Raw genomic sequence first — 11,966 nt, 5'->3', positions numbered from 1 at the left:
ATGCAGAACGGGCCCTTCCCGCGGCTCCCGGCGCAGCGGCAGCCTCCGAGGGAGAAGTGTCGGCCCTGGGACAGGCGGCGCCTCACCCCGCTCCCGGCCTGCCCTCGGGGGTCCCTGTGCCCGGCGCTGCACAGACGGCTGCGCCCGCCAAACGAGTCTGGTTCTGCCGGCGCAGCTGCAGAGCTGATGCTCCAAACCGCTGCTGCGTGGAGAAAACTCCCTTCGAGCCCGTCGGGGAGTTAAGTGCTGGGAATTAGCTCTTGCGTGTGAAGGGGCATTTTCCGTTCATTTACCGGGTGTTTCCTGGCACGAACCACCCGTAGCGCGAGGCTGCTGCTCGGAAGGGCAGTTTCCCCCTGGGGGCTGTCGGGCGGCCCAGGTGTCCCCCCAGTAGGAAGAACCGGGTACAGGGAGGCACTGAGACCTTTCGCCTTCTGGGTGAATTTCCAGGCCCTTGTTACGCACTTGGGAAATGCAACGGAATTAACACCTTGTCCGGTCCTTCTGGGGCTTCCCTCTCTACCACAAGCCTGTCCGAGCTGAGTGTAAGCCCTGAGGGAAGTTCACCTGCCCGTGAAATGAGTCAGGCTCCTGTAGGGAAGAGTCGTCGCAGCTGGGCTGGCCTAGGATGGGCTTCTAACTGGGTTTTTCTGTTTCTTGCCCAGAGGAGATTGCCAAGCACAAGGGCCCCCCTGTCTTCACGCAGGAGGAGAGGTACAAAATGGTGCAAGCCATCAAGTGGGTGGATGAGATTGCTCCAGGAGCTCCCTATGTCACCACACTGGAAACCCTGGACAAATATAACTGCGACTTCTGTGTGCATGGTGGTGAGTGGAATTCCGGGTGACGGCCGCGTTCTCACGGGCTCTCCGGGGCTCTGGGTTTCGTGCGGGGCAGTGTGGCTGCTCCTCTGGAGACGGGCGCAGGTCGCTGGGCACCCTGAGGGTGTTAACAAACACCCCTTCACTTACAGAGGTGAAACGCCTTGTCTGACAATTATCCCGAGGCTGCCTTTAGCACTAGCAGAGATTTGTGTGTAGGGGAAAGTCATTTACAAAACTTAAATGTGAAAAACACCGTTAAAAATGTAAAGAGTGCAGAAGTACAGTCGTGTTTGTATCTCCTTACCCTGGGATGAGATCAGATCTGAAAAGCTCCTCTCTGTCCAGCTGATAAGCTGTTCAGGGCTTAGCTGACCCTGTGGTCAGAGACCTAGTTCTCGATATGAACACTTCTCAGCTGGCAGTCACTGACGGGAAGCCGTGTTCTGAGGAAGCATTCTTGCTCTTGCACTCTGTCCCTTCCTAGGACTGCTGCTCGTGCTCGTCTGGCCTCAGCCCCTCCTGTTAGTTTAATCAGGACTGGTCTTTGCACTCATCCTTCCTTATCTGGTCCCAGCCACCTGCTATCCATAAGCAAAGTATTTGATTAAATGTAAATAAATCATTAATCTTCTGCAAGACTGATAAGGCTTTTTCATGTGGATGGGGTGACTGTCAGAGTCCTCATTAATGGAATTGCCTCCCTGAACGTGTTTGGGGCGCATGACCCCTTACTGGACTCGGAGAGGGATTATGGCAGCAAAGTGCTCGTGGCCTTTGCTCCAGTTTCCCTGCGTTTATCCTCTTGGCCAAATCATTCAGTGCTTCTACCTGAAGAACACACTCGGGCGCTGCAGTTTTGCCAGGCTGTGTTTGTGCAGAAGATAAGTTTTGAAATAGCTGAGCTTAACAGGGCTGGTGACAGGCGGCAAAGCCGCTGTTTCTGCCTCTCCCCCGGCATGCGGGGCCACGCTTGCAGCGTGTTCTTGTCTGTGTCCCTGTGCCCCGGGGTCAGGGTGTGGGGTTTTGGAACTCTTGGGCCTCCCTCAGTGTGCTACGGGACTGCGTGAGCTGCCAGCGCCTGCGCTGTGACCTGGCTGTTGTGCCAAGGGAAAGCCAGCTCAGGTTTTCCCTTGTGAAGATTTTATACTATGGCTACGAGTAGATGAGAGGTGTTTTTGTTGGGTGAGTTAGATGAACCAGACCTGACTCCTCGGGAGCGTAGCATGATGTCACTGCAGAGGTGCCAGGGCGGAGGGGAGGAACTGGCTGTTGGAGACTGGACAAGCTGTAACATCGACGGCTAAAACCAGTCCTAGAGAAGTTAAGGTGCTTTTTGAGATGGAGACTGGTGATAACTGTTTGTTATTCAGACAGTAATTCATCCGTGCCCGCTGCTGGATTCACTGCGGGGGCAACCAGCTTGTGCTTTCTGGACTACCTAAAGCAGCGGACCAGGCGGCTGCCGGTACGCAGCGTCCAGGAACAGGCTCGTCTCCAGGGATGGGGCAGTCCCGCGACTCCGAGGCTGGCTGCGGTGCTGGGCTCGCTGAGCTGCTGCCGCTGTCGTTCTAAAGCAGCTTTTGTGCAGGAAGGCTTGGGGTGCAGTTCCGAGGCTTTTCTCTCTCCGCAGATGACATCACCCTGACCATAGACGGCAAAGATACCTACGAGGAAGTGAAGACAGCAGGGCGGTACAGGTAATCCGCTGCTGCTGCTTACCCGCTTTTGGGCTGTTTCTGGGAGTTCGTGCCCTGAAGGGAAGCCAGATGAAGCACAGATATCTTCGGGTCACACTGATTTTGCTGTAACGTGTGTCAGAGCTTCAGCTGCTCCCACTATTTTGGCTTCTGGGAAGCGCCGCAGGCTCGCGGCTGGCTGGCGGGAGCTTCCTGCTCCTGGCGGACGCTGGCTCTGCCGTGGAGCCTCACGGGTGTTGTGCTGGCGGGAGCTCGGTGCGAGCTGAGATTTCCTCCTAGGAGCAGTTGCTGTGGTGTGAAGGAGATGCAGAGGCTCAGCAATTGGTGCTGTACTCTAGATTGAGAGCAGGTAGAAGGAAGAGTTTCTCGGGACAGCCCCTGGTTTGAGTTGTTCAGGGGTCACAGGTGTCCGGGGGGACGGTGGGAAGAGGAGGCGGCGCATGCTCCTGTGGCTCCAGCTTCACCCTTTGCTTGTCTCCCTGCAGGGAATGCAAACGCACCCAAGGTGTGTCCACCACCGACCTCGTTGGCCGCATGCTGCTCATGACTAAGGCTCACCACAGCAACATAGTGAGTCGGAGGGCCTTGGGCGGGAGCTCGGAGTCCAGGGCCTACGCCAGCTCTTTCCCTTTTGCTGACCCAAAGGGCAGTAGAGCTCCCAGGCCTCTCCCCAATGCGCCGGCACCGGCAAGCTGATTGTGAATAGTGGCAGCAGAACAACCTGCTCAGGTTTGCTTAAGCCTGTCTGAGATCGCGGCGTGATCTCAGCCCGTGCTGCTGTGGAAGGGCGTGAGGGGGGATTGGTGATTGGTGAGGGCTGCAGGAACGTTCTGGGAGCTGCAGGCCAGCCTGTGGCTTCTCCGAGCGTGAAACTCCGTCGTGCGGCCCCGTCGATCCAGCACACGACAGTCTCCCTTCCCACCGAGCCGCGCGCTTCTGCCTTCTGCTGTCCGCAGGCTCACCAGGCCTTTCGCTGTCTGTTAGATAGCTAACCTAACCAAGGGAAAGGAAGGGAAGGAGGTTTAGGCTCGTTAGCGAGTTGAATTGACTTGGCAAGCAAAGGCTCCAGTGAATGGAGTCTCCCAGACTCCTTGTCCCCCCGCAGGGGCAGGACAAGGGACTCGCAGGAGAGTTCAGGAGTGGAGGGAGATCTCAGTGTGCCGAGCTGTTCCGCTGGCTCTGCCCTAACACGCGAGGTCAGCGACGCCCGGCAGGGTCTCCCCGCTGCCTGCAGAGGTCGGAGCCTCTCTGGAAGGAGACAGGAGGAGGGACACTGTCCTCTCAGGGGCTTGAGGGAGGACGTCAGTGTGCAGGTAGGGCAGGAGCCACCGTCGCTGCGTGGTGGCAGGCTGGGATCAGATAACGACACGGTTCATCTGATCGTGCTGGGACACGACTCTGGTTTAGATATTAACTAGCTCGTCAGCGTTCGGTGCCAGGGACCAGTGAAGTGCACCCTGAGCCGGGACTTCCCAGCACTTCTGTCACACACAAGCATACGTGAGCGCTTAAACATTCTGACTCTGTCTCCCTTCAGGATGAGGACCTGGACTGTCGGAAGCACACTGACAACTTTGGGAAGGTAACGTGAGTTCTGCTTGTCGATGTCTGGTGGCTGTCCTGTCTGAGGAGGATTCCAGATGTGCTTTCTGGCCTGTGTGGCAGGCTTGTTTCCCCTGCTGTGTTGCACTAACCCCAGGAATGTCACAGTAGCTCCCGCAGTCAGTGGAATAGGCAGGTGCGGCCGTGCAGGGCTGGGGAACTGCCCTTTGGTGGTGCCGCAGAGCTGCTGCACCCACGGAGCCTTCCCTGTGTTTCTGGCTTGCTTGTAAATTCTTGATTGCTGCTTCCTTTGGGACCTGAGTGCCTGCAGTTCCAGCCTCGGGACAGCCTCTGTGGATGCTCCTTTTAGTGCTGGTGTTTCAAAGGTGCTGCATGAGGTCTGGCAAGTGTTTACGTAGAGGCACGTAGCTCGCTTGCTGCGCTGCAGAACTCGCGTGCCTGGTCTTCAGGCAGCAGAGCAGTCCTGGGCTCCTCTGCCACCATGCCCAGCTCACGTCTTGGGCTGCCACCAAAGAGCTATCGGCCACTTTTTTTGCCCTGGGTATTGGATTGTCCCTGAGTAACGAGCACCTGGATGTACAGCTTGAGTAAGTCTTGCTCAGAGGGGGCCTGCTGACCAGGCTGGGCCATCCTTTGTTCCCCACCACGCTGGGTTTTTTGGGCAGGCTTTATGGGCCCTGTTGCTCCAGCATGGCTGTTTCCTGGTGCTGGGGACAATATGTGGGCACCAGGCCCCTGCACAGCCCCCCTTCTGCGTGCTGCCCGCCGTACGGCTGGCCCCGGTCCCGCTGAGCTGGGAGCTGTAGGGCAGCGGGGCAGGGGCCGCGGCGGGAGGCTCGGTGCCTGTTTCCGAAGCTGCCACGCGGTGGGGATCAAGCTCCGTCCTCGTTCCAGTGGCGCTGGAGCTGTGGGTGATCCCCTCCCAGCCCCGCGTCCCTCACCCGGGCAAAGGGTCGAGGGGCCGTGAGGCCCGAGGAGAGCGTAGGTGGGTTGTGTGTGTCCCCCTCGGAACGCTTCGCCTTCCTGGAATCAGGCTGCCCTGATGCCTTTCTCCTTCCTGAGCTTGCCTCTCGTCCCCTTAGCTGGCTCTTGAGGGGACGCGTTAGACTGGGTTTGACCGAGCAGATTGCTGAAATACTTGGTGCAGAGTGTGATGTCTGACAGCAAATTAAGGCCAGCACGCCGCTCACAGCTGCGTTCTGCGTGCTGTCCCACCCCGTCCTGGGCCTGCAGAGGAATCGTCTGTGGTGTCTTCCCAGGGGCCCAAAGGCCGCAGTCCCTGGACAGGCGTCTCGCAGTTCCTACAGACGTCTCAGAAGATCATCCAGTTCGCGTCGGGGAAGGAACCGCAGCCAGGAGACACCATCATCTACGTGGCTGGAGCCTTCGACCTGTTCCGTATCCTTGACTCTGTTTTGTGGAGAAAGTACCATTGCTCTTTGTGTTTGATGTTTTGTGTTTTAAGGCACCAGACTTAGATATTTGCCTCTTTTTTTCCTTATTTTTTACTTTGTATGTGTGCATGTGCGGGAGGCAGGAGTTCTTACTGGCAGTTTCTTAGGCACAGGACACTGAGGAAGGAGCTATAGCTCCTCGAGAGAGAGACGTGTGGTGGTTGGGGGGTTTCAGGAGGATGGCTGGCTGTTCCCCTGCTCTCCAGACCAAGGGACTGCACAGGGCATCTGGAGCAGACGCTTCCTCCCTGGGGCAGCTGTTGGGGCATTGTGACAGAACACCCAAAATGGGCAGAAATTCTGGATGGAAGCAAAGTTCAGTCTGGGTAAGGTGGAGCTGAAAAGATTCCGGTCAAAAAGCCAGAAACCTGTGGAGCCTGAGGAGGGAGGTGGCAGCTGTTTTAGGATGTCGGCATCGAGTAATGCAAAAATGAAATCCTTGGGATTCCTGTCTCCCTCTGCAGTTTTTCAGTGTGTCTGTTTCTGTCTTTCCCTATTTCCCATGTCAGCTTCAATTCCTTAAGCCAATCTACAGATATTGGGCACGTGGATTTCCTGGAGAAGGTTCACCAGCTGGCAGAGAAGCCCTACATCATTGCTGGGCTGCACTTTGATCAGGTCTGCGGTGACGTTGTCCCAAGGGCAGCCTGGCCCCTCCTGAAGCCAGCGGGCTGTGCCAGGAGGCGGGAGGGGAGGGAAGGGCCGGCGCGGGACTTTCACTTGCAGAGAAAGCGAGAGGGAGGGGGGCTGCTGCGTCTCTTCTAATCGTGCCTGGTGCTTTGCCCTAGGAAGTAAATCGCTACAAAGGGAAGAACTATCCCATCATGAACATCCACGAGAGGACACTCAGTGTCTTGGCCTGCAGGGTGAGTGCCGGGGTCGGTCGGTGCCTCCGCGCTCCTCCAGGAGGTGCCTGGGGCTGGGCGGTCGCCTGGAGAGTTTGTTGTGCACCGAGAGGGCACAAGACTGATCCCTTCGGGCGGCCGGAGGTGCTGGCTGCTCTCGGGAGGAGTCGGAGGCCCCCGGGTTGTCCTGGTTGAGCCGAGCTCTGGCCGTGGGAAGGCAGGTTGTGCCTGGCTGTGCTCTGGGCACGGACAGCCCTGTTCTTGGAGAAAGCTCTCGCTCCCTGCAGCAGGAGAGAAAATTCCTGGGAAATAAGTGTGAGGAGGCCCAGAAACATGTGCCCTGAGCAGCTGACTTCTGGATTTGCTGTATGCACGCTACCAGAAGGCGTCTTCTTTAGTGGAACAAAAAGATGCTGTGTGAGAAGCTGTGGCTACTAAAACCGCTCCCATGTTCCCTCATTTGAGTCCCTGATTCTATAACCCACTGACCTGCTAAAGTCTGTTTAGGAAAGAGGCTGGCCTCTGTTTTGGGGTTTGTTTTGGGTTTTTTGTTGGGTTTTGTGGTGGTTTGGGTTTTTTTCTCCCAAGTCTGGACTGTTTTACCTGGTTTCTTTTCCAGTATGTCTCCGAAGTGGTGATTGGAGCCCCCTACGCTGTCACTGCCGACCTGCTGGATCACTTCAGGGTGAGTGTCTCTGTGTGCAGTTGGACATGAAGGTGTGATGCGCTTACGGGGCCAAAGTGGTGCAGGGAAGCACAAGGGTGTAGAAGAGAGATGGTCCTGCTCGGCAGGGGTGCGGGGGGCTCCAGATGTGCGGCTGTGCTGGTCTCCAGCTGTGCTGCAGGGAGGGCAGTGGCAGGGAAAGTCCCTTCACCTTTTGGATGTTGTCGGTGACTTTGTGTCCTTCTCCAGGTGACGCTTGTGTGTCATGGGATGACTGAGGTGGTGCCAGACAAGGACGGTTCTGATCCCTACCAGGTGAGCTGTGCCTGCTGCTGGGGGAGGCAGCGTGGCTGTTTTCGTGTTCCTGAGCAGGGAGTTTGTGTTGCAGAGGACGCTCCCCAGGCACCTCCTTGGCAGGTGATGCTGTTTTTCATCCAACCCTGAGGGCAGCTACTTGGAGCAGAGCCTGTAAATCACTTGCAACACCTCCATTCTTTTAGTCATCGTTTTGTTTTGCCTGTTTCTGGTGCCTTTGTGGCAGAGCGAGAAATCCTGTGCTCGTGCCAGTCCCGGGCAGCTCCCACATGCCTGAAGCTCTGCTCGTCATTTGTTTACTCTGCGTCTCAGGAGATCGTTGTGTGTCGTGCCTGGCCGGGTGCCCGCAGGACCCGCTGTGACTCCTGCTCAGCTTTCACTGCTGAGACTTAAACCCGGAGCTCTCACATGTTTTCCACAGCTGAGCCTGCTCTGTCTGTTCACAGGAGCCCAAGAGACGCGGCATTTTCCAGCTGGTGGACAGTGGCAGCAACCTCACCACGGATTTAATTGTGCAAAGAATCATCAAGAACAGGTTGGCTTTCTTATCTCCCAGCTCTGTTGTGTGCGGTTCCATCCAGCTTGTCTGGGGACTAATTAATGGGATCAAAGTGGAAGAGAAGGGTTTGTCTAAAGGCACGGAGTCGGTGAACTGGTCCTTCGCCTTCTGCAGCCTGGGCAGGCTGCTCAGGTCTGGGTGCACTGGACTGGACGGGAGAAGGAACAGCTAAACTCTGCTGCTTCAGAATGTGCTTCTTGGCACGTTTTATTATTTCTCCTCCTCTGTTAATGATAACATTTCCTTCCTGTATTCTTGGGGAAGGAAGCATGTTGCTTCTCTCAGAGCTCTGCTTTTTTAGGCCTGAGCCCTTCACCTTCAGTGACCTTGGCTCAGGTCAGTGATAAACTTGACTTTGGTATTATGGCACTAAAAGTAGTCCCAGGATGGACCAAGCATGAAATAGCTGTGTCTTCCACAGAGGAAGAAATAAGTAATGTTTGAGCAGTGGGGGAGCCTGGGACCGCGGAGTGATGGGAACAGGCTTGGCAGGCTCTGGGTGCTGGATCTTGAAGAGGGGTCTGGGGGTGCAGTGGGGGTGCGGGTGAGCTCCCCTGGTCCAGGTGCTTTTAGTCCACTGGAGATACGGGTGGATGAGAATCTCACTTTGTGATTGATGCAGGCTGGAGTTTGAGGCCAGGAACCAGAAGAAGGAAGCAAAAGAGCTGGCGGTGTTGGAGGCCATGAGGAGACTGGACGAGGAGAAGCACTAGGCCAGCCCTGAGCTGACGGGTGGGTCGCAGAGCGCCGCAGCCTCGTGCTCTCGAGGAGCCGAAGCTCTTTGAGGGGGACCCCGGAGCGGGGACACCGCTGCTGGCACGCAGGATGTGCTGTCCTACCCCTTCTGTCCTTGCTCCTCCGGCACTAATTACGCAGACATAATGAGTCGGGATCCTGCTGCCTAGTTTTTCCTCTGTTAATCAGCCCCCCGTCCCCTTTCCCAGGAGGAGATCTGAGGAGATCTGACAAAAGAAAAAAACCTCGATTTTAATTATAACTAATGTTTTAACATGTTGATGTGCTTTTACCTTCTGCCATCTCTGGCTTTTAGTAAGAGGGATGTGGAGCTGCTGCCTCAGCCCCTCCATTTCGGCTGCCCTGACCCGCGTCTGCGCTAGGGAGCCGCCCTTTGGGGGTGGGGGGCGGCCCCCCCCGGCCCGGGGACGGTTGCGGCCCTCGCCGTTCCTCTGCCGGGCCCTCGCTGCGCCGGTTGCTGGAGGTGCCGGTGGCCCCGGGCCCGGGGTTCACAAGCACCAGCCCCAGAGCCAGGTGGGCTTTGGCTGGACGAAGCCCCTCGCCGCTGTGTCCGGCACCGGGGGCTCGTTTGGTGCCTCAGGAAGGGGCTGGGGGTGCGAGGACCCGGCACTTTCCCTGGTGGGTTGAGGCGTTTCTCCGCCCGCGGCTGGCCTGTTGCAGCCCCTGCTCGGAGCCCTCCTGCTGCTGCCGACGTCCAGCGTGTGCCTGGCGCTGACTGCAGGGAGGGCCCTGACGTTTCACGCCTGTTTGCTGACGCGCAGCGCGGGTGCCCCTGGGGGGAGGCGCGGGGACGGGTGCTGGGCTGAGCCCCTTCCCCGCTCTTACATTCCTGGGTGCTGTGGCGGGGCCCTGGGCCGCTCCCCGCGCGGCGCTGTGCTGGACGGTCCTTCCATGCCGGTTCTGTTGTCCTCTCTGTTGTAAACTTTTGTTGCTGATCATTAATAAAATGTTGATGAGGTGTGTGTGGGTCTCTCTGGGCCTCGAGCCTGGGTAGCGGGGGGGCCAGGCCCCTGGTTGGAGCAGTTCCCTGGAGCTCCGTTGGGTGCCGGGGAGCGGCTGCTAGAGCCCAAGAACCAGCTCGTTGTCCCCAGGCAGCCCAGGCTGAGCCCCAGGGAGCATTGGGTTTGTGGCAGGGAGCTCAGGGCTTGCTCTGGCCAGAAGCTGTGCTCAGGGCAGGAGGAGTTTTATTCTGAATTCACTAGAAAATTGAACTAGACACTGGGGAGGGGTTGTCTTTGCTCTGTTCTGCAGTTTCTGGACTCAAAGCGCAGCAGAATTGGCACAGGAAAGGTGAAGAGTCTCAGCAGTTCCGTGGGTACGTAACTGTGGTGGTACCGAGGGAGGAGGTGACCCGATTCTGAGGGCTCAGGGTGGGTCCGTGCTGGGACAGCGCAGCCGCGGACGAGCTTGGGGTCGCACGGCCGAGTAGTGGCTGATCCCAGAGTCTGTGCTCGTGTGTTGGCATTCCAGCGCCATCCACAACAAGAGCCAAGACTCCCACCCGTGTGGGATCGCTCCTGCTGGGCATGAGGGACCGGAGAGCCAAGAGCCTCCCGTCCCCTCCCGATGTAGCTGGAGCCCCCGGGGTGCTGGGGGCTGTGACAGCAGCTGCATCCCTGTGCCTGCAGCCGGCGCAGTCACTCCTCGCCCCCAGAACACCGTGACGGAGCCGTCAGCCCCTTCCCGGGCTCCGCCGGCTGCCGAGCGCACAAATAACCCTTCCCCGGAGAGAGTTCGTCATTAAAAAGAAACAACTCAGCCACGGTGACACATCCACCCCGGGCTGAGCGTTTGCATGTAAACGAGCTGCCTCTGGGCTGCGCACAGGTACGGCTGTTATTAAAAAATGACAAAAGCACTTTACTGCCACTCCCGCCATGCGCAGGCGCCTGCTGGTGGAACCGATCTGTGAGGAAACGGCTCAGCTGGAGCACGGCGGAGCTGCTGTTCCTTGGGGCCTCTGAGTTTACTCTGAAAACTTTTGCCTACGATGTTCTTTCCTCCAAGTGCCTCTGGGCCCTTCTTCTAAGCTTGTTTACTGACAGCCTGTCAGTCCCAGGGGCAAAATAGGGCATGGAGTTAAAATGCAGGGGGACAGGGAAATGTCATGGTTGTGACTATTTTCTGTGGTTCGTTGGGATCTGGGGTTTGTTTTTTTCCCCCAAGCACAGACGATTAAGATGCTGGTTCCTGCCCCGATCCCAGAGACACCCCCCCCGACATTTCTCCAACGGGTGTAACAGGCACCTTGAACCCTGTCAGAGCCGCTGTGACTGCTGCGGGGAGTGACAGCGTCAGCCCAGGCCCTGCTGGGGAGCAGGGCTGGGGCTCGTCCCCCCAGGGCCCCATTAGCCATGCCCAGGAAGGGCCATGGAGTGAGTGGGCCCCGATGGCCAGCAGGTCACCGCTGGCCACTGCCCCGGCCAAAGCCCGGCCCAAGCCCCTCACAGCACATTCCCCCCCCACTCAGGGTGGGTTGGGGCTCTGCCGCTGCCCCCACATGCGGCGGCTCCAGGCAGGAGCTCGGCCGTGGCACCGCTGCGGGCGGGGGCTGCACCCAGGATACCCCCGTGGCTGTGCAGCCGGTCCCGAGCTGCCGGAGCCCTCGAGGCACCTGCAGGATTTCAGGGAATGGGCTGAGCAAGGGCCCTGCCAAGGCCTACGGGGTGTCCTGGTGCATCGTGCCCGTGGGGCCCCTCACAGGGGGGCTCCTTGCATAAAGGGGGCGGCTGGTGTTTGCCAGGGGCCAGGCTGGGCCCCGGCGACCCTCACGGGGACTGAGTGTCCCTGCGGGGGAGCAGCTGCCCCCCTGTTCATGTCACCAAGCCCAGGTGCAGGTGGGGGCTGTGCCCACGTCCCCCGCAGCAGGAGGCAGGTGGGTGCTGCCCATCCAACCCTCTCAGCAGCCTGGAGCTCCCCAGACCTGGGCGCCTGCCCACCCCCAGCACCCCTCTCCCTCCAAGGACAGAGGCAGCAGAGCCAACCCAAGCACGTTTATTGTCACCACGGAGCCACTGGTGCCGGCTCAAGCATCTGCACACTTTGCAGGGTCCAAGGCCACGGTCACGTCCACCCTGCACCGGAGAGCACCGGGGGCTCCAGGCAGCACCCGGCAGCTCCGCGCCTTGGGGGTCACATCTGTCACGCACAGCGCCTGCGGGGAGACCGTCAGCAGGGACCGAGGTCCCCAGGTACTGTGGCACAGGTGAGGGGAGTCGGGGTGCCCCCACGGTGCCCCAGCTGCGGAGCACCAGGGGGCACTGCCCGTGCCCAGCGTCCCGCGGGGGGC

At 58.7% G+C, this 11,966-nt stretch overlaps 3 protein-coding genes across 3 annotated transcripts in view; all 3 read left to right on the top strand.

Moving 5' to 3' along the window:
• SIRT7 (sirtuin 7) overlaps positions 1 to 243 on the top strand; it is a 3,372-nt gene extending 3,129 nt beyond the window's left edge. Inside the window, exon 9 of the mRNA XM_026861327.1 lies at positions 7 to 243. Coding sequence (XP_026717128.1) covers positions 7 to 243 — 237 coding nt within the window. The remainder of the gene's footprint in view (positions 1 to 6) is intronic.
• A 422-nt stretch (positions 244 to 665) lies between these two features.
• PCYT2 (phosphate cytidylyltransferase 2, ethanolamine) lies at positions 666 to 9,635 on the top strand. Its single transcript, XM_026861011.1, has 11 exons — positions 666 to 827; positions 2,455 to 2,521; positions 3,007 to 3,091; positions 4,059 to 4,103; positions 5,344 to 5,482; positions 6,074 to 6,156; positions 6,327 to 6,404; positions 7,003 to 7,068; positions 7,297 to 7,362; positions 7,809 to 7,897; positions 8,544 to 9,635. Exons 1-11 carry the CDS (start codon positions 722 to 724, stop codon positions 8,632 to 8,634), a joined length of 915 nt encoding a protein of 304 aa, XP_026716812.1. The 5' UTR covers positions 666 to 721; the 3' UTR covers positions 8,635 to 9,635.
• A 919-nt stretch (positions 9,636 to 10,554) lies between these two features.
• The window catches only part of ALYREF (Aly/REF export factor), a 12,408-nt gene continuing 10,996 nt past the window's right edge, over positions 10,555 to 11,966 (top strand). Inside the window, exons 1-2 of the mRNA XM_026861326.1 lie at positions 10,555 to 10,585; positions 11,726 to 11,882. Of these exons, the coding sequence (XP_026717127.1) occupies positions 10,555 to 10,585; positions 11,726 to 11,882 (188 nt within the window). The remainder of the gene's footprint in view (positions 10,586 to 11,725; positions 11,883 to 11,966) is intronic.

The sequence above is a fragment of the Athene cunicularia genome (assembly GCF_003259725.1).
Source record: "Athene cunicularia isolate RWA chromosome 18 unlocalized genomic scaffold, athCun1 chr18_part1, whole genome shotgun sequence".
Classification (NCBI taxonomy): domain Eukaryota; kingdom Metazoa; phylum Chordata; class Aves; order Strigiformes; family Strigidae; genus Athene; species Athene cunicularia.
This window is presented reverse-complemented; position numbering and strand designations above follow the sequence as displayed.